The following is a 25,275-nucleotide window of genomic DNA, read 5'->3' as shown; positions in this document are numbered from 1 at the left end:
CCGTGGTGCTCCGCTGTGTGTTCATCAGGAAAATGATGGTGAAGACTGCCATCTCGAACTCAGGGCTGGTCCCAATGAAGATGCTGCCAACAGGCTTCACCGCACCGTTCCAGCTGAACTGGAGGTTCAGAACGTGGTCGTCCTGATCAGGCTGTAGACAGATACACAGCAAACTTAGTTTACAGACCAAAGCTACAAAGTTGGATACACTGGATTTTAAAAAGAACATATTGCTCTGATGAACTGTTCTACTTACTAAGTCATGCTCTCTAGCTTTGTATCCTTTGTAGTCTAAGTGGCTGTGTTTTTCTTGCAGGTAGAACTGGATCCAGTTGTGAAAACCAATGACTTCTGTTCCAGATTTTGTCTCTCCAACAAAGACATGCTCAAATCCGCAGGAGTCCAGGCTGGTAAATGTTTTAGTTTGCAAATACCACACAATATAACATTAATTCAAATATAATTACTTAATCTCTTACACAGTTTTGGCGAAACCCTCGATTGCTGTCTGTACCCACACTGAAGTCATTAAGTTGACATGACAATCTGTTGAGGATGTTTGTATGTTTCAGTATCTCACCCTGTGTTTCTCTGTCTGTGGTAGATGTGGAACTAGATCAAGTTCAGCTGACTCTTAAACAACCTCAAGTCAGAGCTGGACTGTCCTTTGTTCACCAGGTACTTATGAGCCCGCTGTGAAAGAAATCACATTTATGACATTAAACGTTGTCAAAATATTTATCAGAAAACCAATTTCAAGCAATTTTTATCTTTATTTTACGACGTCTTTGGATTCCTTTTCTATTAAAGTTCCCCTGTCTCCCTTTTCTCATGTTAACCCTATATTATATCTATATTTTATAGTATATCTTTCCTTAATGTTTATATTTTTCCCATATTATATCAAATAGAGATGGTAAGTAAGTATTTTACTACATTGTGTATGTAACAAATTTTTTTTATTAAATTATTAGATTAAAAAAATCATGAAAAGACAAATTTTTCCCCTAGTTATACAGCACATTGTATCTAAATCCTTATGTGTGAACATAACTTTTGTCCTGATGTCGCTACAGCTATGGTCATCAGGTTCATCTCACAAGCATGTCGTTCTTTTTCAACAACTTGTTGTCCACATTATTTCAGTGGTCCTCTCTGGGGAACCGGCTGAGGCCAAAGCTGCATTCCACAGCTGCAGACAGATGTTAGGAATGGTTTTTTTTTCTAACACTAGAAGTAATGTGTTCAGAGACAGGAGTCCATCTGCAGCCTGAAAACCACAAACCGAGGAAAACAGCAAACTAGAAACAGTCAGTGGGAAACAACAAGTACCTGAACTGTCAAAACATGTGGGGCTACTGTATATATCTATTTGTAACATGCCAAATGTACCTTCATGACCTCAGTCTCTAAGACAGCCTCCAGAAAGAGTTTTGTCTCTGTCAGTTCCTCTGTTGTAACTCGTTCCGTCACGCCTGTGGAGCACTCATAGTTGTCCAGCAGTTTCATGAACCCTGCACGTACAGAAACGTCATTAACTGTTGTGCACTGAGAAAATGACCTGCAGTTTTAGTCTCAGATAGTTGGAAACTACGGACACTGACTGGAAAAAGTCGTTGTGTTCTTCAGTTTGTTCTCATTAACGCTGGAGAACAGGGGCTGTGAGGCGTGATCCCGTACAGCATGGCTGCCCTGACTCACAAAATTGGCTCTCCCCTGTGTTCAAACACATGATATATATATGATATATAGTAAAAACAGAAGTTAGGTGTTGTGTGAACAATATCACGTTCCACACCTGAATAGAGATTGTATAATCTATCCCAGGCTTCATACGGTTCACATCCAACCTCCACAGCTCATTTAAAATATTGGACAGCTCCTGGTTTACAGCTGGTCTGTAAAAAAACAAACAAACAAAAAAAAAACATCAAGCAGGAGAAGTATTAAAAAAATTTAAAAACACTGTTGATAATAAGTAACGCTCATTTACTACATATGCTACTGTACCTCGATGCATTCAGTCCAGTGACAAACACTGCAAAGAGAAGGACTCCACAAAACCTGCACAACACATGTGAAAAAAACAACCTGTGATCACCCTGTAATGATATTAAAAACTAAAGATGAGTCAGTGCTATAATCTTTAATAGCATAGCTAAACTTAAAGTCTAAACTAAAATACTCACTTTGCAGACATGATACTTCTTGCACGCCTCCACTCCTAAAGCTCCCACTGCAGCCCTCTACTCACTATTTCACTAGGAACTGGTGGTAACTAGGTCCAGTCCCCACCAGGAACCTCATCGCCTGCAGGGGTTGGACAATGTCCATTTACTACGCATGGGCAAATCTGGGAAACACTCCTTTGGCCCTGAGGTCCACGCGTGTTATTAGTACACACACCAGATGGCGCTTTTTCCCCAGGGATCCAGTTTTCTGCAGTGGTGACAGTTAAGAATTATTTTTTAAATGGGTAAATCACAAAGTGGGATTCACATGTCTGGTAACACCAACTCTAAACCAACAGGAGTCTGCAGAGACAAGGTCCTCAGTGCATCAGTCACAAACAGGTAAATACAGACACATTAGAAATAAAGGGGCCAGAATAAGGAAGTGAAAGCATGTGAAAAGAAAAAAGACAAGAAGGAACCAGAAGATAGAGGAGGACAAATGCAGAAATAATCAAAACTAAATCATTAAATAAGAACAGATATATGAAGAGAAGGAAGAAGAATTAAGAACAAATTGTTTACAAACATGAAGTATGAAAGAAATCAAGGAAAGAAACTGAATTTAATACTGATCAAACAAGGAAAGATGTGAAAAAAGCAACCAATAAAAGTAAAAGACACAAGGAAAAGTACAAATAATAAGATGTCACAGCAAAACAGATAAAGGTTGTGAAAAGACACAAAGATACAACAGATCAAAAGGAGAGTTTCAAAAAAAGAGCAGCAAACGAGACGAGTGAACACAGCATTCATTTCCTGTATTCCTCTGTCTACCTGAGTGATTTATTTAAATGAGAACAACCAAAGAGTTGACTTGGCTTAACTAAGGCAAAATAACTCATAATAATGCAACCTAATGCTTAACACAAACAAACCCGGGATAGTATGTGTTTTCATAGTCAAAATATAAGAAATCTGGCTTAAGTAAAAGAAAAAGTTACCAAGCACGGTTAAGAAATGTGTAAGATGGAAATAAAACAACTGGGGACAAATAAAGTGCTTTCACCCACTTTGTCACAATAGTAGTGTCACAATAAAACAAAGTGCCAGTTTATTCAGTGTTATTATGAAAAGCTTATTATGAAAAACTTCTTTCTCCCTTTTGTCTGACATTTATTTTATTTTTAGAACAAACATGTTGAAACAATTACAAAAGGACAAAAACAAAATAAACAAACTAACCATTTCCCCTTCTTGTCTGACATTTCTTTTATTTTTAGAGACAATAGAGCAGTGGGAACAAACAATTAGAGGAGTGAATGAAGCGAAGAAGTCATTTGATCTCATGTACTTGAAAACATTTTTTTTGTGTGTGTGTCTGTAAAGACAAATATAAATTGATCTAATTTTATTGTCAGAATTCATGCATTCAAGAATTAAATTCCCAGTTTAACAGTTAAACCATCATCTCCGCTTCTTTCCTGCATTAGTTTCACTGAGGAAAGAAATAAAAGAGAAGAGAGAGTGAGATAAAAAACAATAAAAGAACAGAGGAGGTGAAGGCAGCTTGAACCTTTAACCTTCTCTTGTAAGGAAAGATAAATGTTAACTCTTCAGACGTTACTGTCCAACCCGATCAAGTCATCTGCTAGTTATCTAATCAAGTGACCATCCAGTTATCCTCACACTGTACCTACAAACGCTGATGGATTCCAGCTGTGTGTGATGATAAAACCTTCATTTAATCCAAATCTAAACCAGCGGGTAATAACCTGTGGGCGGTCTTTAATATTTTACTGCTGCTTCCAAAACTGCAGTTGAACCACATTATTCTGAAAGTTTGTTATCGTTATAAACAAGCTTCAAAAAGTTAAAAATAAAAAGTATAAAAGAATGTTTCGCCATGTTGTACCTCATGGTTTTAATTAGTCATTTTAAACACACTGAATTTTCATCTTATTCAAATGCACCAGGAGTTCAAACTACTTACTGCGCCACCCGCTACCAAAAGTCAGCTGCATTTAAATGACTGTATAAATATATCTTATTTGTATATGACGTGTTTTATGACATTTTGCAGCACAAAGAGATGAATCGGATCAAAGGTAAAACCCACGCCAACCCTGCACGTCTGGATGAAAACCTTCCTTTAGACTGATTTCATCACAGGCCTCAGTTCCTTAACATTTTAGTCTAAGAAGAAAGCTTCAAAATCTAAAATCTTCATTGTAGTCTATTTACCTCTTGGTTGTTTGACGTGTATCCCTCTGGTATTCTGTCCTCTTCCGTCTCCTTACACACTTCCATCCATTTGAGGAAATTAATTTAAATTACTTTATTAAGATTAATAAAGTGGGTAAACATTTTAAAAATCCATCTGCTTAGGTTCAGTCGAGGGCAGCATTATAATATTATTACGACCAGACATTACATGTGAACATGACACAGTAACTTTCCAAAAATAACTCAAACCAACAACAAATCAACAAGATTTCATTAAAAATCAATTTATGGTTCAAATAAAATGACAAACTCTTATATGAAAGTGTTGGATTTCAAAACCATGCAACAATATTCATTAGGTTTTTTACTGTATGATATTTACTGGTGCAAAAGCATGCAGAGTATTACTGAGTGAAGACCTGTAAAATCTTCAGAATATGACGAAATATAAGACAATTATTATTTAAGGAGCAGGGGTCAGTTCTGTAGAAAACATAGCAGCTGTTTTGCTGGAGTACTTTACACTAAATTCTAAAAACTGTGAGATCTGCTCAGCATATTATTTCTATCAAGTCCACCTTTTTCACAATATTTCTACAGTCCGAACACAATTTAAAAAGACATATATTAAATCTACAGTATATTGGCATATTCTAGGTGTTACTTTTCTGCTGGTTCACACTTGTGTAATAAAAAAAAGAAAGAGTACATAACCGAGTGCAAAATATCTCCAGAAACCAGCTGGCAGGCGAGCAGTGGTGTTACCCTAAATGTTCCCTCTGTCGTCATGTGACAGTAACTGAGACAGAGTTCAGGAGTTATTGGACCAGCTTTCAAAACACCATTTAGAACGGAGAAAAGAAAGACTCTAATACTTCTGGCTCATTCTGAGTGTAACACAAAAAGAAAATGTGGGAGCATTCTTGGGGTTTGTTAAGACAAGTTTGTGTATGTGCGGAGAGGGTTGGCACAGAGTTTCACTGACAGCAGGACCAGGTCTGTTGGTGCTGTCAGTCTCATGCGTTGGACTCCTCGTCTGTTACACTGGGGTTTGGTGAATTTGAGATCTCTTTGAAGAATTCATCATCTTTCAGCATGCTCTGGTAAAAGCCACAATACAGAAAAAATAATTAACTTTACCACCAAAAGTGAAAGAGGTGAATGTGATGATGTGTCTTGGTCAATGTGCCCTTGATACTTACAGTGAGGTTCTGAATTCCCTCTGAGAAAGCTCCTATCTGTCTCACAGTTCCCTCAGAGTCCTCCATCTGTGAAAATTAAAGTATCTTTCAAACTTGATAAACTGAGACCTCAGAATTACAAACCTGCCGACCAGTCACTTTCAAATTGTCCCAAAAAAAGTCACCCTGAGGCAGCAAAAGACCATTCTTTGAAACTGTGTTTTTTCCCAGAACAGTGAATGATTGTAGGAGTCCAACGTACTGTACATGCTTTGATACAATTTACTGATTTAAATTTACCCTTTAAAGGACAAGCTTACCTGTTCCAGCCGGTCAAGGTCGTCTTCGTAGATTTGGAGCTCGAAGCCTTTCTGGAAGCTTCTTCCCTTTGGCATCTCTACATCCATGGGACACACATACTCCTCGTTCTCATCCTGCCTTTTCTTTCTTAGACTGCCAAAGTTACCAAACGACAGTTTCTTTGGCTGTTATGAGAAAGAGAAAGATGTGTACAGCCAATGACCAACAGTTTTTCATAGAACTTATCCGTGAGTAATTGTGGCAACGGTTTACATTTATGCTGAGCCCTGTGGTGCATCAGAGATGTTGGCAGACAGAATATGTGCGTTACCTTGACCTTCGTGGTGGCGGTAAGGAGAGTGTAATCTGGGTTTTCAAGACACTCCTGTTTGAGCTGGTGGGCTTCTGAGCCAATGAGCTGGTTGAAATGTGTGGCGAGGTGGCGACGCAGTAGAGTCTTGTTAGGGGGGATGTTCAGCAGCAATGCCATGGTCTCTACATTGAACCGTGGTTCCAGAACCTGAGAGAGAAAAGATGCATTAGCAGGAGACAGATCTGGGGGACAATGTGTATTTCCAGGAAAGTTTCTCACCATAAGGCCTCCATGTACACCACTGCCTCTCAGGTTGGGAGCATATTCAGCAAGGTCCACAGATCGTAGCCACTCCATTACCCTGTGGTTCGTCCACTGAGAAATCTCTGCTGGAGAAATGTTATTCTGTGGGCACAAAGCAAAGAAAACGGATGACTATAGCGTGACTTGGAAACTGAAAGTTTTGACATACAACTGTGTATGAAAAAGTAAAACAGTACAACAGATCGCAAAAGCTGTTAATTTCTGAAGCAACTGGTAAAGTGAAGACACCTCATCAGATGGCCTACGACGCAAGCAGTTGGGCTCGTAGTTGTTGAGTCGGAGCACTTGTATTGCTCTCTTGATACTGAGGTGATGCAGGACACTTCCCACCTTCAGAGAAAGCAGGTCATCCTGTGGGACAAAGACATCAGTGACTAGAAGCAAAATACAAACAATAAAGCTGTAATGATGTATATTACTAAAGACCTTTAAGTGAAATGTCACAGAAACCTCTGCAATGAAATCACATTTTGAACTGAGCCTCATATTGTTATATGCTTTATAACAATTTTGATGAGGCTATGTAAAAACCCTGTTGTTTTTTTTTGTTTTATTTAGGCAGGTGGTCTACTAGGAAGTGTATGTTTCTCTATGACATTTACCACTGTCATGTAGTGCAGCATGCGACCATCCACCCTCCCTTCATCAAACTGGGTCTTGTACTGTGGCAGACCGATGTCATCCAACCATCCTTAGAGGACAAGAAAAAGAAGAATTTGCCATGAGAAGGAAGAAAACAAAGAATTAAAGGATGAAGAATAATTTTGGGAAAACTGGTCAAGAATGGGGAAAAACATAAAATAATTTTCCCTTAACCAGCAGAGAACTGTACAACCTAACAACCGGCAGATGTTGCACTGGCAGCCGATACTCACTTGTCACCCAGTTGTAGTCCAGCTTTCCCTTATTATCCTCCTCCTCGGAGCCGAGTGCCTGCAGAGCCAGCTGCAGCTTCTTTCTGTGCAGCGGGTGTTTGATGCCCAGCTCCTAAACATGCACAGAAAGACATGAGGATTACACATAACATTCCCCAGGTACACACAAGAATACTTGAATGCTTTTGTAAGCATTGTACTATGATTTTTTTATTCCCCTCACCCTCTCTAGGTCCTGTTGTGAGGCCTGTAGCAGTGTCTGTCCTGAGGAGATCCATACACGAGCCATGTTCACATAAAGACCAAGACCCTGCTCCTGCAGCCAGTCACACACCTGGTCCTTTGACCAGCGTGCAAAGGGAGCATCAACATCACTACAGGGGAAAAAAAGTCAAAACCTTTAAAATGTATACAAAGAGACACTTCTAGCAGTAGAAACAGGTAAATAACTTGCATTCTGACATCTTTGTTATTGAGACAAAAGATGCTTTGTCAAAAATTTCTGAAACTTTTTTACGTTCACTGTACATCACATATTGAAAACAAGGACATGCTGACTCTCATTTTTACAGGTGAATGAACATACTTACTTGTTGACTCGCTGAAGGTCACGAGACCAACCCAGTCTGGGTCCTGCTGTGGCTCGCACTCCACCCCTCTTGAACTCACCTTCGGGTAGGTTGTCATCCAGGTTAAATGTAGTAGACTGACTTCTTTTTAGCCTTAAAATATGACATTCAAGCATTAATTATTCCAAGAATTTCTTTGTATTTAATTAGAAAAGGTACTTTTCTTTCTATTACTTCAATCAACAGCTCAAACTCAAGATCAATTTTCTACTTACTTCCCAAAGAGTTTCATTATTCCTTTGGACTTCTTTCTGCTCTCTGGGGTTGTAGGGAGTGTGTGGGTGCTATCACTGTTAGATGTCCTCTGCGGCAGCCCAGCCAGATCCAGATGGTCAGTGCCCTGTCGCTCTGTTTCAGCTGTACAAATAAATACCCACAAAATATGATCAGTGTGGGAAACATGCACAGATTAGTGAAGATGGGGATGTTTCAAGTGGCCTGAAAACATTCAAACACATGACAACCCCAAGACCCAGACAGAATGAGAAGCCATTGTGATGGGCATTAAAAGCAATTCCCTCCCTAGCACACATGCATGAGAAACAGCTAATGTCTGATTAAGGATGCAATAGGTTTTATTTTATGAGATTAAAAAAATCATTAGTCATTTTGTTCTAGTTTTTTTTGTGAGGGACTTTCAAGACCAAAATACATAATTTTAGCTAATAATCTGGACAACACAGTTTTGTGTTTGAGGAAGGCTTCAATGGAAATGAGAGTGTAAACAAATACATGCAGACACACAAGCAAATCAACATGACAGACTGGCTGCATGTTGAAGAGAACATGTGCAACAATGGGTAGTGAGTGATAAGGGTGTGGTTGTTAAAGCTCTGCAGCTACTGAAATGTGGTATGATAAAAAGATGTCAGCTGGATAAATGAGTTTAGAAAAGGTAAAGAAGTGCCAGGATAATGAACATGTTTAGTAGTTTCCGTTGGTTTCTTTGGAAAACTACTGCAACCCTACAATGACCTGTGGTCTATACTGTACCTAGCATAGGCGCACTTGCACTCCGGCTGCGGTCTTCATGTGTTACAAAGCACACATAACACACGACAGGGTCCAACAGAAAAAGAACAAGACAAAGCGCAGAAATTATGATTGATAACAACAGGACTAGAGATGGAAACACAGACACGCACGCTCACACAGACACAGACACATACACACATACAGACACACACACACACACACACACACACACACACACACACACACAGTACGGTACAGCGTGGTACAAAGGCCATACAACAGCACAGAAATAGACCACAGCTTGAGTGGGCTGCAAATTACGGTCTTGGTGCATATAGTTTATTCCATGGGTGTGGCTTGGGAAAATAAAAAAGTTGTCCAAGGTCCATGGCGGAAGAAAGGCCTCCAAGAAAATCTGATTCTCTAGCAAACTGCCAGTCAATTGCAATTACTGTACAAATTACACACATAATAACATTCGAAGGCTAAATCACCTTGCAGACTAAACTGCTTGTTCTATTGCTAAATCATACAGTTTGCTTTTACCAAGATTAGGGGTGCTGGTTGTCTTCTTGCCTCCACGGATCTTGAAGAAACCCTTTCCAAAAGATGAACGAGCCTTTCGGGAGCCAAAGCTGTCATCCTCTGTGCTGGCAGGCAAGGTGGCAGAGGGACTAATGGGCGGCTTTTCACTCATATTTCGGATTTCCTCACTTGCATTCTGAAATAAAAATCATATACAGCATCTGTCTTCTCACACTGTACTGGAAGTTCATGTATTGTAGAAAAATCTAATGAAGCTAAGAGAGGCTTTCGTCAGGCTTACTTATATTACATACAAATATAACATTTATTTTCTGGTAAGTAATAACATATATATTATAGCTTATGGCAATTCTAAAATATGAAGTAAAACAAAATTGAATTTACCTTGTCATTATTGCTACTCTCCAGGTGGTCCTGGCTGCTAGTCTTTGTGGTATCTTGGTTACTGAAACAACAAATCAGATATAAATATTGTAGCAGTTATCTAACATAGTAAACTTCACAAGTGAGGTGCTACAGGATATGAACTGATGTTATGTTCTTCTCATGTGTAACTTAAGGAGGGATACTGAGATACTTCCTCACATTCTGTTTGCAGTCAATGAACAAAACAGATGTTCTGTTTACACAGTACACTGAGTGTAATGTGCTTCTGTTAGCTCTACTCTATACATAGCATGGTTTGTATTTAGTATATATGCTGTCAGAAACTGTTCAATTATACATAAGTGTTGGTACATAACCTAAAGCTACAGTATTTAATATTGTAATAACATTATTTTTAGCAGAAATATGCACCAAAACATATTTTCATTGAGTGGTGATGTCCAAGGGTTCTTACGGAACAGGGTGGAGAAATGTTCACTTAATTTTTCAGATTTTTGAATGACTGGTTTTGGCTTTCTTACTTACCCAGATAATTTAAAGTATTTCTCCTTGACTGGTAAGCTTTATAACATCTTTATTTATACACACAAAGAACTAATACCTTAATGATTGGGAAGAGTGTAGCAGAATTTAGCAGAGTAGGCCAAGGTGGGTAAAGCAGAGTGGACACATTTGCCTCATGCTCCTGCTAACTTGATTCCCAAACGTTGCATATTGTTGTTTTAAATAAAAATACAAAACTATCTGCTCAAAACAACAGTAATACCAACAAAAAGACCAAAACAAAGCTACAATGCCTGAAATCTACACTGAAAGCTGAAATTGTGATGAATGAATGATTGGGAATTGGGAAAGTGTCATTCATAGTTCACCTTTCTTCTGTTGGCATGGACTCCGATACTTGTTCTAAGTCTGAAGGGCTTGGTGTGGGTGAAGGCTCTTCACTCTGTCCATTAAGGATCATCAGCTAAAAAGAACACAGACAAAAGCTCTGAGTGTGCACTGCCTACGAAGCAGTCCGAAAAGCTTAGAGAACTGAGAGGAGAAGTTATTTAGTGAATTGAATGTTGAGAATATTAAGAGACGTCTAGAATTTAAGGGCGCTCTCAGTGTCTCAATGACCTTTTTAAAGTTTAATGAGATTTAAAAGGGCTTGAGAACAAAAAGTTAAAAATTGACATTCAAATTAGCAATACATTTAGAAGTCTGCGACTTGATTAGTGTTACTCAGATTCAAATTTGTGATAAACTTCCATTTCTTGTCATATTATATTTGATCAATTTATAAGTATTTACTTTCACAATGAAATCCCCCGAATTCTGGGTGTTAGATTATTTTATAGGAAAACATTTGGGACACCACATTATATTATGTTGTACAAACCTCATCTGGGCTCTTCCTTTTCAGTTCTTCAGGATCTGCAACTTCATGCTTTTCTAATTCCATAGACACAATGTTGGTTGACAAGAATGCAATGGATCCATCTCCATGACTCTCAACAGGCTCATTATCTTTGTTTTTCTCTGGAGTGAAAAAGACCATATACTTTTACATAAAAAATATTGATGTAACATTTAAGTATCAAAAGTCTCTAAACATATTTTACAAAATAAACAAAAGTCAAATGAAATTCATTGCACAATTCTACAGAGCAGTGAGTTAGCAAACTCAGAGCAACATAAATACACCCACAGAAAAATCAGCAGGCAACAAGGGTTATTGTTTGGCATCCCACTCAAGTTTTAAAGGTATAAGTGTTCTTTAACACATGCATTTGGGCAATTTCCAAACCAGGCCCTACCTCTTAAGCTCTGGTTACAAGTCACTGTAAAGTGAATGTCATAATACACTGATATAAGGCAAATGTGTGACAAATATGCAGTTACTTTAACTGTACAGTGGTAGATGGGGAATTATGGGGAGAAGGGTGGATGTGTTCTTCAGACTAGTTTTTATCTGGTGGAACTGTTCTAATTGTAGATGCTGAATCACTGGCATCACTCAAAAGCAATTAAAGCTGCCACTTTATTATTATATGCTATATAATTGCTATAAATATATCTATAATATATAAACAGTGCAAAAATCTTACTGCTTTAAAACTCATTTTCATATCTGACATTAAATAATATTTAATTAAGTATTCTGTCTCCTGTTGTGCATCACTAATAATCTTGACTGAGTTATCTCACCTTTCTTCCCCTGCACTGACATCACCATGTCTTGAACTTTCTTATACCGCAACAGCGACTGCTTAAGTTCCTCAATCTTACGATCCTTCAAAAGACAAGACAACATGAGTAGAGAGGTAGCATCACACCTAGTGATTCAGCTTTACTACATTATAAATGTAAATATTAAACTTCTTAAATATACCTTCTCTTCATTGGCTGCCATCAACGATTCAACTGCCTTTTTCATTCTCTGCACTTCCACATCTAGTGAAGAAAGAAACTGATGAAAATGAAACTGACAAAGAACTGTAGTAATTAGGGTATTACATTTGATCAGGGTAAAAGTGGGAATGGATAATAAGCATGAACACATAGGAAGCAACCAGAAGGTTTAATACATTCATACTAAACAGGCTGCAATTTTGTTGTCATTCCAGGAACACCACAGCTACATTTCTTGTTTTGTAATAACCCTTCAAACTGATACATTAAATCTGTGTGAGATAATGTTTAACACATTTCACTTAAGAATTACCTTTATATCTATTATTTTAATAATAAAAAAAAGTGGTGATTTAAGACTGATAGTGGCCAATTCAATGACGAAGACTATTATTTGCACAGCTATATTGAAGTGAGTGTGTGCACTGCATGTGAAATTAAACTGTTCTACATAAGTGAAAGATTGCTGATGGGGGAAGACATCACTCACAACAACAACAACAACAACAACAACAACAAAACACACTGAATACAACAACATTACAGGTTAGCAGGGTACACACACTTCGCTGGTGTAAGGAGAAAGACACTGAGGGGTAAAGGAAGTGATTATTGTTGAGCATGAGTGAGCAGCTTGAGTGGTTATGACAAACAATCCAGTTCATTCCTCATTCCTCTTGAAAACACAAAGCAGACATTCATTGTTGCTGTTCTACATTGGGCATTTAGAAATATACTGATAAGGGCTTTTGGATGACCATGTATTTGTTCACTTCAAAATCCTTAAAAACTGACAACAGTTTAATAGAGATATGGTGCTCAGTGGTCAGGTATTAGCGCTCCAATGGGTTATAATGGACAAGCAGAGTTCAGAGGGCTCATGCTCGTTCATGCAAACAGGGGCTGAGATGGGTGCAGTGATGAAGTGCAATGATAAACAAAGATAAATCCCCCCTTACGTTTTTCTTTCAGCCTCTTTCTAAGAGTTTCATCTGGATGAGAAACTAAACAACAGGACAAAGAATTATGAAACAAAAATTGTCTCATTGCAGATTTTAACCTTTTGTAGGATTAAGTCTAATGCTTTGCTAGTAATACACATATATTACAACTACATTTTACATAAAGTTGAATGTGTGAGGTAAACATTAGCGTGCTAATCTTTACTGAAGCTTGTGATTTGGCTGGCTTTCCCACCTCTTTCTAAGGGATCTGCACTGCTTGAGGTGATGGCTTTGAAGCCTGTCTCATCCTGTAATCTCCTCATCTCTCCATCTTTGCTGTCCAGCTGCCTCCTCAGTATGGCTAGCTCCTCCTATCCAATGGAAGGAAACAATGAGAAAACAGAAAACACTACCTCTCTGTTCTCAACACAGCATTGCAAACAAGTCAAAATAAAGAGGTTCACAAATGCACACATTTGTACGGGCATGCGGGCTACATGTATCCTGAATGATAAAGTGTGTAAGGTGGGTAGTAAACATTTATGTCTATGCCAAGGTAACACAGGAGACATTGAACATGGATGTTTAAGTCATCCCAAACAGAAATCAAGCATAGATATAAATATATATATTTACATAATTGTACAGAAATCCATGGAATGTGTATAAAAAGGGATAAAGAAATACACAGAACTCCCGAATAAAAGCAGACCTATGGTTTGAATGATGTCAATGTTTGCTTAAACAAGTCTGTAAATACAGACTTTAAGTGGTATTTCTCACACCTGAGTTTTTGCATTTGACTGTAAATTTTGGCAAAGTTACATAATTGTTTGCAAGTGACAAAAAGACAAAAAACTAACAAACCAAAAAAACTGCTGCAAAGTAGATTTAATGATTTTTTTTTTCTGTTCTCAAAAATAAAAACAGAACTGGAGCCACAGGGAGAGGTCAAAAACCATAATCATATGGCAAGCACAACCGTCATCCTGAGAAAAGCCAACCTTCATAGCCTGGAGTTTGTGCTCCTTCCTGTGTTTCTCATACTGCAACTGGCTCATTTTGATTTTCAGGCTAGAAAGCTTGGCCATTAGTGACTACCAGCAGAGAGACAAACCAAGGAAGGAAGAGAAAATAAAGATGCAAAAAATAAAAGATAAAAGGGATGAAAGCAGGCGGAAGATTAAAACCCAAAATTAAAACCAAAAATACAGAAATAACAACACAGAAGTATACACTGTTAGTTAAGTTTGTCAAAGATTAATGAGCAGTTTTTAAATTAATTTTAAGGTTTCAACCAAGATTAAATACGCATACTATAGCCTTATTAACAGTGAAGTAAACAACTAGATACAATGGAATCATAACAAGATTTATCAACTTAATTCAGAGCCTTAAAAACAGCCATCCAGCTCTTGGAGCTTAGTACAATAACAATTAATTGTATTCATGGTTTCAACCACAAAAAGGGCTGGACTGGAGAAGATAGCTCCTAAAGATCCTTAGCAGCAAGAAAATAATAAGATGCTGGTACTGCGTATTTTTTCATAGCAGAGAATGTAATTTTCCCTGTGACAACTCACCTTTGTGGATTTATGTTTTTTTTCGTAATTCAGTTTTTCACTCTCAAGGTCTGTCAATCTGTACCTCAGTTTGCTTATTTCAAGAATCAAATCCTGAAAGAACACAAAGTGCATAGTCAAAGAAATGCAACACAACTGCAAGACAACCTAAAACCTGCTGACAATTCACAATTTCAAAAAAAACATTTAACTTTTATGGTTTTTTTTTCCTACATAAAGGTGCTCTGGTTTTATCAGACGTGTATATTCATTTCAGAGGTGGTGATGTATGAAGCTATGAATATCCAGTATAAATCTAATTATGACATGTCTTAAATTGAAAAGTTTGGTTAAAAGTTCATTTTTAAAGAATTATCACCTCTTTATATGCCATTAACCAATATTAAAATCTGAGTAAACTGGCATTATATACATAGTATAGTACAAAAAAACTCTATATAGTAAATCTAAATGGACGTTTGAGGGGGATGGAAGTACTTGAAGTGTAAATGATTTAAAGCAGTCGCAGTGATAAAACTAGAGAAAGAGTAGAAAAGAAGTTATGTGCTGTGGAACCTGGACAGCAGCTTTTTGTTCTAGTGGGCTGGAAGACACAACCACAGTGTTAAAACAACAACAGGACACATCTGAAAGTGTTCTGCATGGTTTTGATGGGGACAGAAACCTCCATGTCTCTAGTAAACATATGATCAACAACTTATTTGTAAAACAGTTGCCCAGAGGATTCATTCCTAATTCAAACAATGAAAAAAAAGTAAGACACTAGCTTTCCCTTGGATAGTTCAGTCTACACCAACATTCCTTTGAGCTGCTTAAACATTTTTCTGATCCCTCCCCCCTTCTCTACACACAGATGCTTGGAAGCTGACAATAAAATAAGAGGTCCCTCTCCCACACAGCTGTCAGACAACTTGAATGAGTGTTTGTTTGGTGTGGTTCGTAAAAAGTGTGTGTGTGTGTGTACACTGAGGAAAGGGGAGAAAAGACACTGGTACAAAGAGGATTCCTGTCCTGGGAATGGGCTCATATACCTCACTGTCCCTAAATTTTTCAAAGTCAAGTCTCTCCTTATCCATCGAATTTAGCTTCAGCTTTAGGTTGGACACTTCAGACATCAGCTCAAGTTTCTGGGTCTCCAGCGCTGTTCTGCACAGAAGCTCCTACAATGAAAAATAATAACAAAACATTTAGTGGTTATATGTTGAGTATTGGCAGCACAAATAACACTGTAGATTGTTGTTGATGCAAAGATTTTAAATATGGGTGAAGCTGACAGCAGGTACAAAGCTCACTAGCAAACACTATGCGTAGTCTGTGTTTCTGTTTGATCTGTTCTTTATGATGTAGGTTTAGGGCCTAGTGCTAAAGGTAAACATTTGTGGACAGGACATGGCAGCACAGTGATAAATATGTATGTATAAAAACACAGCAGATGGTTGCTGACAAGAGTACATGAAATTAGATCATCCAGTAAATATTTTGTGCCCTATTATCCTATAGGGCTCCAAATTTTATCCTATTACTACTACTACTACTACTACTACTACTATGACACACACCTGTTGCAGCATTTCTTCAGTGGTGTTGAGTTTCTCCCTGTGCTCTTCCAAACACAAGTCCAGGTCCCGTATCTTCTCTCCCTGAGCCTCCACCTGATCTGTCAGCACACTGACCTGCATGGAACAAAGACATTGTTCAAACAGTTTCTACTTTAAGATACAGTTGGGATTTATGTTTTAATGTGACTGATAAAAAGCTACACGTTGCTGGATGGGTACCTGAAGCACCAGAGACTCCTTGTCACTTTCTAGTCTAGAAAGCCTTTCCTGGTAGTGGTCACTTCCTCCCAGAGAGATGTGCCCATTGGTCTGCAGGAACAGAGGAAATAATGGAATAGACACAGGAGTCAAAGAGAAACTGTCTTTTGATCTTGTTCTTTTAAAGTGTAAAAGTAAATGGGCCAAATTAAAATAAATTCTGATTATATTAAGCATCCATGAAAGTTTCAGTGCCTCATAATGACCTCAGACCTGGCTAGCTACAATGTTCTACCCTGTAAAAATAGAAATCTTACATAGCCAAGAAGAACATCAGTGTACACAGGAGTGAAACCATTACACAAAAGCTCTGGCATTTATCTGGCCGACAGCCGTAGCATTTGAGAGAAGTTCTCAAGAAGTCAGCTTGTTCGTTGCAGCACACTGGCTGTGAAACTGACAACACTAGCATTTCATCTCGGATTCCCAGGGAACTAAGCAGAGGGACAGACATGTTTGTGTTTACCAAACCATAGGTCTGTTTGCCTGTGCTAGTTAGTCTGCAGTTGAAGTTTTCAGCACACAATGAGCTTAATCAGCAACAAGCCAGATGTGCTAAGGGTTGTTTGGAGTATCCACTGTCTAACCATCACAGACAAATCCTCTTCTATGCTTACACATCTTAAATGTTTTAAAACCATGGAAGTGATTCTTCTTTCACTAATACTAATAAATGTCGTCCACTCACCAGGTGACCATGGAGCCACTCGACTAGACTGTCTGCTGTGGAGTCAGGGATCTGGCAGCGAAGACTCTCCCTTTCTTCTGTGTCCATCAATTCCAGGACACCTCTCAAATCCTCCAAAAGGTGAAGCGCCCGCAGGCTACCCATAAACGGGGATGTGGGTGACTGGCAGTCAAACAACCCATTGGAATAGTCCAGAGCCTTGGAACCTAATACAAAGATGCACAACAGGAGACAGAATACTGAGCACAAGATTTACCATCTCATTCTTAAATTCTTATTCTTAAGTAAATCCCCTAAAACTAAATGTTAGTAGCAAAGAGAAGAACAAAAAAGGAATAAAATGTTTCAGTTGCTACATGGCAGTTTTCCATAGACGTTTAAACTAAAGTTCCATCTAACAATTAATTGGTTCTTTGAAATATGAACCATCATCACCAGATCCACTTTCTTATGAACCTTAACAACACCAGAAAATAATCCATTTGTACACAATAAATCTATTTTAGACTAATTAATAGCATTGTAACATTGGTGACTATGGTTTAGAGCACAGGTCCTCTAACTAAAAGGCTGTCATAACTCCAGGACCTCCACAGTCTTGAGCCAGACTGTTGCTGGGCAAATGTTTTTTCCACTGCTTTCAACAAAGTTTGTTCTTTTCCTAATATGCAGACACATTTTATGCGTTTAAGTCTTAATGAAAAACATCCTTCTCTTCTGTTTCCAGTTCACTAAAACTAGATTCCTAGGAATTAATTCATTCTTAGTGATGTATACATATTCTCAAAAGAGGGATATACTTGGTAAAACAGGTAATACACAAAATATATATCATTTTTTAATTATTGTAAAATAATAGTGTGAAATAAAAGAGTTTGTTTATTTATTTTTTCATAATGACATTATAGATAATCAGCAGGGAATGAGTAGGGAAGTAAACAAGCAGGACAGTGGCCCTCGAGAACCAGGGTTTGCCAGCCCTGGTGTTAACCGTTCACATGCAGCAAAGCAGTTGCTACTGTTGCTGAGCTAACGTGCGGCTAATGCTACACCTCCTGTGTAGAAATGGTTTTAGATTCAGACGATCAACAGATGATTCTATGATAAGTAACGTTTGATTTCCCATACATATGTGTTTCCCCATGCCTTAATTTGACATTTTTATATTGTCTCTCCCTACTGTTGAAACTTGGGCTCTAGCAGACTGGATAAGGCGCAGCAACAGCAAGGAGCCACAGAGCTATGGCAAATGCAAAGCAAAGCTGCACCTATTAAATCTTATATTATTTAAATAATAATATTTTAAACATTTTTAAACATTTAACTAATATTTTAACATGTATCCTTGTGGTTCAGATAGATGCCTCTTTGGGTGTGGATCCAAACCAGAGACTGCCTTTTTTTAGAGCCCAACATCCTAAATGAGGACATTCAGAAAATGCTGAATGTTTCTAGGCAAACATCACATGACTTTGACCTAAAAGTCAGCTCTCCAACAAACTATAAGATGATACCAGAGAAACCTATAAATGTTGATTTAGTCTGCAATAACTATACCAGAGAATGTTTTGCTTTAATGCAACTGCTAAAGAAAATAAACAAATCACACACATGACTGCTTAAATATGCAAAATAAAATATTAAAACCTTTACCTGCTATGATGCCATCCATCTGTTCCAAGGCTGCTGCCAACATGTCACTAGCATCAGACATCATCTTCAGTCACTGATAAGACTTGTAGGAAACAATAAAAAGATTTTAAAACTTGGTATCTAACTGCAATTTAGTCATTTTGAAAACTCATATGCTGCAATATATTTATTTAGTATATAATGATTTTCTTTCTGGTAGGAAGGGTAAGAATATATATATATATGTAAAATATAAAAAAACACAAGGAAACTAAACTAAAACCAACATAAAACAAGCTAATTCCGAATAAAACATTAGTTTATTATGTACTATACTACCAAACTGGTAGTCTGACATACTGACAACATTTGGGTCTATTCAGTAACAATTGAGGCAGCTGCTTTGTGGATTTCAGATGTGAATTTTGCTGTGCAGAAATAGGAAAAATGCACAAAACCAGTTAAAGTAGCATTGAGCTTTCTAGGCAAAGAAGTGCAGTAATGTTGGCGTAAAGCATGTCATTACAAACGGTTCCCACCCAGGAATTAGGCTGTTACTGCAAAATGTCCTCAACAACCATCTATGCCTAAAACAGTACGGAATCTGGTAGGCATGCGCCTGACATGGGTTTGACTGTTTATTAAAGGATATGCCATGTATAAAAAAACAAAACAAAAAAAACATCTAAAGGCTACATGATTATCATGGACCTGTGGCAGCTAAAGAAGTAAGACTGAAACAAAAAGTTCCAAATTACAGTGGCAAGAATGATCTAATCTTCATCTAAGTCAAGAGTATTAAGAAATGTAACGTACCTAAAATTATAACACAAACAAAATTCTGATGTTTCATGCCTTTATTATGAACAACCAAAAAAAAAACCTCACAGTGCTAGTGGAAAAAGTATGTGAATCCTTGACATGATTATTTTAAGCAATTTGATAATATTCTTGAATTCGATAAAGATCAAATAACGTTTTATGATTAATGCAGAAAACCATGAAATTCCAAAAGGTTCACACACTTTTTCGTGCCACTGTATGTCAGAGTAAAACTAATGAATAATACATTCAAGAATATCAATCATGCCATTTACTTAAAATATTGGCACAATGGATGTTCTTCTAAGAGGACACTGAACACTTTGTTTTAAGCATAGTGAAGATACATCTTAGCGTCCCAGTCTGGGACATTTGCCCAACAACACAGCAATCCCTTTCTCTGGATGTTTAATCAAAAGACTGCTGTGTAGTCATACGTGCACAACCATCATGCATGCACAGACAGATCTAACACACACCACACAGACACACACTGCCTCACATCCTGGGAGTGCCCACCATTTTCAAACTTTATAGAAACCACCCACATACTTTTCATGGGCATTTCAGCATTCCTGTGGTCACATTTTCCATTATGTGTAAAACAAGTGTGCACTCTAACATAAGAATCGTCATAACACATTGAGACTGAGATAAGAGGAACCAGCATGCCTTTAGTCAGCTCCATAGTAAACTGCTGAATGCAGGCTGTCTGCAGTAACTACGTGTCCCACTTCTTGCATAAACAGGACATGCAGATACATACTATGACATTTAAAAAGGCACAGTAGTTCTTTCCAACAGACAAGAAAGTGTTCTGCTATTTAGGCACAGTGTAGGCTTAGGTCCTACTTGTCTGAATGTACCTTTTAGGTCTCTTGACAGGGGCAGGTTTCTAACTCTCACTGCCTCTCACTACATTGTACATCCCTAGGTTCCATCATACAGTTGCATGGCTTTTCCCACCATTGCTACGCTGACAAAAGACAGCTCCCTCTTGGGAGAGAGGCAATTTCAGCTCAACCTCTCCAAGAGAGAAGTTCTTGTATTCCCAGCCAGACTTTCAATAAAACACGACATCAGTATCAACATAGGGTCTACAGTGACTGTCCCCACTAAGTCTACCAGAAACCTGGGGGTTTCATGTAAGCCATTGATGATCAACTGAGCTTTACAGACTCTGTCTCAAGGGCATGGATTTGCCCTTTTCACCATCAGAAAGTTTCAACCCTACCTTACGGATTATACAAAAACAACTCATACTAATGGGCTTGCCAGCATGCACCATCCAGATGATCCAAAATGCATCTGCATGTCTCATTTTTGATCAGTCAAAAAGGACATGTGACAGCACTTTTCAGATCTCTGCACTGGCTACCTGCAGCTGCCCGCATCAGATTCATGCCCTGACCCTTGTCTATAAAGTGGTCAACTCAAAGGCACCGCCTTACCTGAACTCCCTCAACTTTGGTCAACACTCCCATTGTTCTCTGCAAGAGAACAACATCTTGTGGTCCCCTCACCTCAAAATCTTCTGAACCTTTGTCTGCACTTAAATATCTCTCTCTGTCTCTCTCTCTCTCTGATACCAGCTGATTATTGTGAAATCAACTACTTGATTAACCAACTAATGTTTCAAGCATGAACTATAGCAGACTAAGGACAAACTTTTACTACTATGACATATTAATTCATGCTGCGGTGGATCAATTGAAAATAAAAAAAATGGGAGGGGGACTGACAAAACTACACTCCAACAGCAGTACAGGCAAAACACAGAGTCTAGATTGCAATAAGACAAACAAAAAGTCTGAAGGGCACCCCCCTACAAAAGACCTGACTTAGCTTTTCTCTCACGGTAGAAAGGCAAATATGGCTATGGTTAACACACAGCTTTCAGCAAACATACTTCAAACACTAGACCAGACATGCTACCTGGACACCTGCCGCCCATGCGTGAATCAGTACAGTATTAGTTTAAATGCCCTTCCCAGGCACTTTCATGGCTTCATCCTGGATCTAGCACAAACAACACCTAATTACAGGCACATGCACAATCTATCCTCAGGTTGTGGGATACCTCATTGGTACATTAGTTATATGTAAACACAAGAGACTTATTCACCGTTTTTTCTAAACAGGGATTCAGGCCACAGTTTCTTTTTGGAGTTACAGTACTGTCCAGCCAAAGTGTATATTTGGCATTTTGATCAGAAATTATTTTTCAATTATAAATATCGCTGCAGATTCACTGTCGCTGTGTCACTGTCCCATTTATTTTATTGAAGGTAGTTTCACCAAACAATTAAAATTGAAGCACTGACTTTCTGCTACTCTTTACTTTAGACCACTATCATACATTGTTTGAGCATTTGCCCAGTATTTCAGCTCTACTAAGTTTCAATTTCTGAGATTGAGAATCAATGACTGTGAGAGATACAAGCTTGCTATAAAAAGAGGCACATACACAGAAAATAATGAATACAAGTGGGGGGGTGGACTACTATAATGGTCTTTTTAGATCCATCAACCCTGGCGCCTTCAGGCATGGAGAACCCTTATGACCCATCACCACTGGGTACTCCACAAAGAGGTCAAGTATTAAAAATCTTGTTGGTCCTTGGTCCTGAGTGCTGAGCAAACTCTACACAAAAAAAAAACAAACAAAAAAAACAAAATAAAAGCCACAGGACCACCTGTCTCTGAGGGGAGAAAGTGTTTACAACTGCCATGCAACTGGCTTCAGCAGCTAGACAAGTTGCACCCGATGGTAAAAAGGCCTAGGGAGAGAGGAATTTACAATTGTGGCATAAATCATAGAGCAGTTCAATTTAATTAGTGCTTTACTTTTCTACTGCAGTTTAGTTGTTTCCAGGTAACACTGAAAAATCTGTCATGATTTCTGTAGACATGGATTTTCATGTTTTGAGTCATGCAGGTCTTGACTTAGTCTTTATCTTAACTGAATGTTTTCATGAGAAGACCTCGACTCTAGTTTGCACACAATGGTCTACTGAGCACTGAAACCACAGAAACCTTTTTATGAGGATAATAAGGTTAAATTTTTCTGGGCATCATCTACTATAGACATGTTTGGGCACTAACCACATATGGTTTGCTATTGTACCCTGGATGCTTAAGATTACGGTCTTATGAATATTATTGTCTGCTGTGATTTAATCTTGTGACAAGGCTAATGTTATTGTCTCATGTTTACAGGTGCATGAAATTAAACAGTGTGGTGGAAAGGCTGTGTGTCCACTGATTCACCATGTGCAAACACAGTAGAGGCATTCATCAGCTGCCTGTACGGGGCTGCTCTGGAATATCTTGCAGCTATTTCCAACCTGGGTGAGCAGGCAGAATACATCATCACTAATTATACACCAAACTACGAGGCCCAAATGAAAACAAGACGTTGCTGTAATGCTAAAAGGGCCTTTCCTACATCAAAAGGTCTCAAGGTACATGTGCAACGAGTGATGCAATGTAACCTCTTTTTTTTTTTTATTGAATTTGTGATTTAAGTTTATGAATTAAAGGGTGCCCATGTGATTCAAGCTTTAGTAACTTTTCCTGCCTGTATGTTAGAAAAAGATCACAGCAGCGATTTGTGTATGTTGGACAGCAAGGCACATTCTTTTTGTATTACTCAGGACTGCACTGCCAGTAGCTAAACTTGGATTAGATGTTTTCATCTTTGACATTTATCCAAAAAAGCAACGCAAAACTCAATCCCTCTGTGCCCAGATCCTACAAACTGTTGGATTGTGTGGCAGCTTTAATGCTCACACATAAGTGTTTGTGTGTGAAATAGCTTCACAGCATCAATCCACATCAGCAACATGACTAAAATAGTGGTGAGTTGCAGTTTTACAGAGCAACATCCAAACGTTTTAGCATTATTCCTAATTCTGCTGTGGAGACAGGAAGAAGCATTGGGGTCTGCAGTAAATAAGGCTGAACTGATGTCTGGTTTATAGACAATTTTGATGTTTTGAGGAAGTATTTATAAAGGCAGACAAAACAAAAGAAAAGCTGCATAGACTAAGTTTACAGTCAGATCATCTTGATTAACTAGCTTTATCTTCCAGGACAGTGAAATCGAGTTAAATAGCAGCACCGCCGGTGTGGTGTAAGCAGAAAGGTGGCCTCAGGCACTGATTAACCTCAATGTCTGCCGGAGTCTGCTGGCGAAGTCCTAGTTTCTCACGTCGTCCAAACACAAACTCGCTCCTAACATTAGTTAAACTGTTGGCTACCGATAGAGGAATAAAGTGGTAGTTTAACTACGGGTCACCCTAAAATACCGCGGCCGTCTGGGAACCATTACTACACTTTGGGCATCGTGGAAAAACTAAAATGTGGCCGTTAAACATCAGCACGACGAAGTTAGTGGAAACAGTAAATCTCAGTCCACTTACCGTAACTCTGCTCCGAGATGTTTCCGTCTCCTAGAGTGCTTCTGCAGTAGTTTGTAATAACTCCACGGCGCTAACTTTGTGAACTTCTCCGTGCCCACCAGTGCTACCCCAGTCCCTCCGCATCGCTACGCCATGATGTCGGAGTGACGAGGCCGCTGGAAAACTTGGGACGTCATAGCTGGAAAAATCCCGCCCTGCAGCGACGGGAGTCCCGCTGCATTCACGGGAGCGTGGAAAGAGGTGGGACACAAACAGTCACCAGGTGTCAACAATGAGCAGGGCGCAAAGATTCCTTTAAAAGCGACACGTCTTTAATTATATGTTTATCTATGTGATGTCTCATCAGGAACAATCACAGTCGTCAGTCGCTCCTTTGCACAACGGGTGACGGCTTTATCTACATTTAAGTCAATGCCACACGAAAGTTTCCATATTTTTTACGGAGACGTGAAAGCAGCATATTCCTCAACATCTGGGAGGTGCCTGTGTGTCCGATTTAAAGACGCACTGGCGACATCAAGTGGTCAGAGATAATAATAATAATAATAATAATAATAATAATAATAATAATAATAATAATAATAATAATAATAATAATAATAATAATAATAATAATAATAATAATGTAAATTATAAATAATGCAAAGATCCAGCATTTTTCCATGCAAAAAAGGTTGACAAAGACATATTCATGTGTACAATTCGTTTTTTTCTTTTGTGGATAAATCATATAACCATGTACATATAAAGTTTTCATTATTTTCATTATTATGAACAGTTTATATATTATTCAAAGCAAAACTAATTTTAAATGTCTTAATGCATGATTGGAGAGGACCTTTAAGTGGCATTTGAATGTTGCCTCCGACCGAGGTGGAGCTAGAAACCTTGTGTGCTCTTGTTATTTTAAGAAAATATATTGTTTGACTGTTCATAACATTTTGTAGGTAAAAAAAAAGTAATTAATATGTGTCAGATGCAGTAATTTTGCAAAATACACTATTTCCATAATTTTGAAATGGATATTACCTAATCAAAGTA

At 38.3% G+C, this 25,275-nt stretch overlaps 2 protein-coding genes across 6 annotated transcripts in view; both read right to left on the bottom strand.

Moving 5' to 3' along the window:
* The window catches only part of endouc (endonuclease, polyU-specific C), a 2,509-nt gene extending 200 nt beyond the window's left edge, over positions 1 to 2,309 (bottom strand). Inside the window, exons 1-8 of one of the 2 annotated variants that reach the window (XM_026365982.1) lie at positions 2,190 to 2,309; positions 2,011 to 2,064; positions 1,799 to 1,898; positions 1,605 to 1,716; positions 1,393 to 1,514; positions 581 to 693; positions 257 to 407; positions 1 to 151 (exon numbers count right to left, since the gene is read on the bottom strand). The exon at positions 1 to 151 is cut by the window's left edge and continues 200 nt beyond it. In XM_026365982.1, the coding sequence (XP_026221767.1) occupies positions 613 to 693; positions 1,393 to 1,514; positions 1,605 to 1,716; positions 1,799 to 1,898; positions 2,011 to 2,064; positions 2,190 to 2,200 (480 nt within the window). In that variant the 5' untranslated portion in view covers positions 2,201 to 2,309 and the 3' untranslated portion in view covers positions 1 to 151; positions 257 to 407; positions 581 to 612. Of the gene's footprint in view, positions 152 to 256; positions 408 to 580; positions 694 to 1,016; positions 1,271 to 1,392; positions 1,515 to 1,604; positions 1,717 to 1,798; positions 1,899 to 2,010; positions 2,065 to 2,189 lie in introns of those variants that run through there. The other variant, XM_026365981.1, reaches the window with a different exon arrangement.
* Positions 2,310 to 4,665: 2,356 nt separating this feature from the next.
* Positions 4,666 to 24,383, bottom strand: ppfibp1b (PPFIA binding protein 1b). 4 transcript variants are annotated; one of them, XM_026365359.1, is made up of 27 exons: positions 24,235 to 24,383; positions 19,010 to 19,091; positions 17,357 to 17,562; positions 16,630 to 16,719; positions 16,411 to 16,524; positions 15,883 to 16,011; positions 14,852 to 14,944; positions 13,522 to 13,639; positions 13,284 to 13,328; positions 12,305 to 12,366; positions 12,121 to 12,205; positions 11,312 to 11,451; positions 10,800 to 10,894; positions 9,925 to 9,985; positions 9,541 to 9,715; positions 9,013 to 9,045; positions 8,235 to 8,376; positions 7,981 to 8,112; positions 7,614 to 7,764; positions 7,391 to 7,502; positions 7,118 to 7,206; positions 6,744 to 6,866; positions 6,471 to 6,596; positions 6,210 to 6,398; positions 5,899 to 6,063; positions 5,600 to 5,665; positions 4,666 to 5,497 (listed from the first exon to the last, which is right to left on the bottom strand). In XM_026365359.1, the coding sequence occupies exons 2-27, from the start codon at positions 19,071 to 19,073 to the stop codon at positions 5,414 to 5,416; spliced, it is 2,889 nt and encodes a 962-aa protein (XP_026221144.1). In that variant the 5' UTR covers positions 19,074 to 19,091; positions 24,235 to 24,383; the 3' UTR covers positions 4,666 to 5,413. The 4 variants fall into 4 exon arrangements, with proteins under 4 accessions (XP_026221144.1, XP_026221145.1, XP_026221146.1 ...); XM_026365360.1 differs by lacking the exon at positions 9,013 to 9,045; XM_026365361.1 differs by lacking the exon at positions 13,284 to 13,328.
* Positions 24,384 to 25,275: the final 892 nt, after the last annotated feature.

Source organism: Anabas testudineus, chromosome 6 (assembly GCF_900324465.2).
Source record: "Anabas testudineus chromosome 6, fAnaTes1.2, whole genome shotgun sequence".
NCBI classification, from domain to species: Eukaryota; Metazoa; Chordata; class Actinopteri; order Anabantiformes; family Anabantidae; genus Anabas; species Anabas testudineus.
The sequence above is the reverse complement of the archived record's forward strand: the minus strand, read 5'-3'. Positions and strand labels throughout refer to the sequence as shown.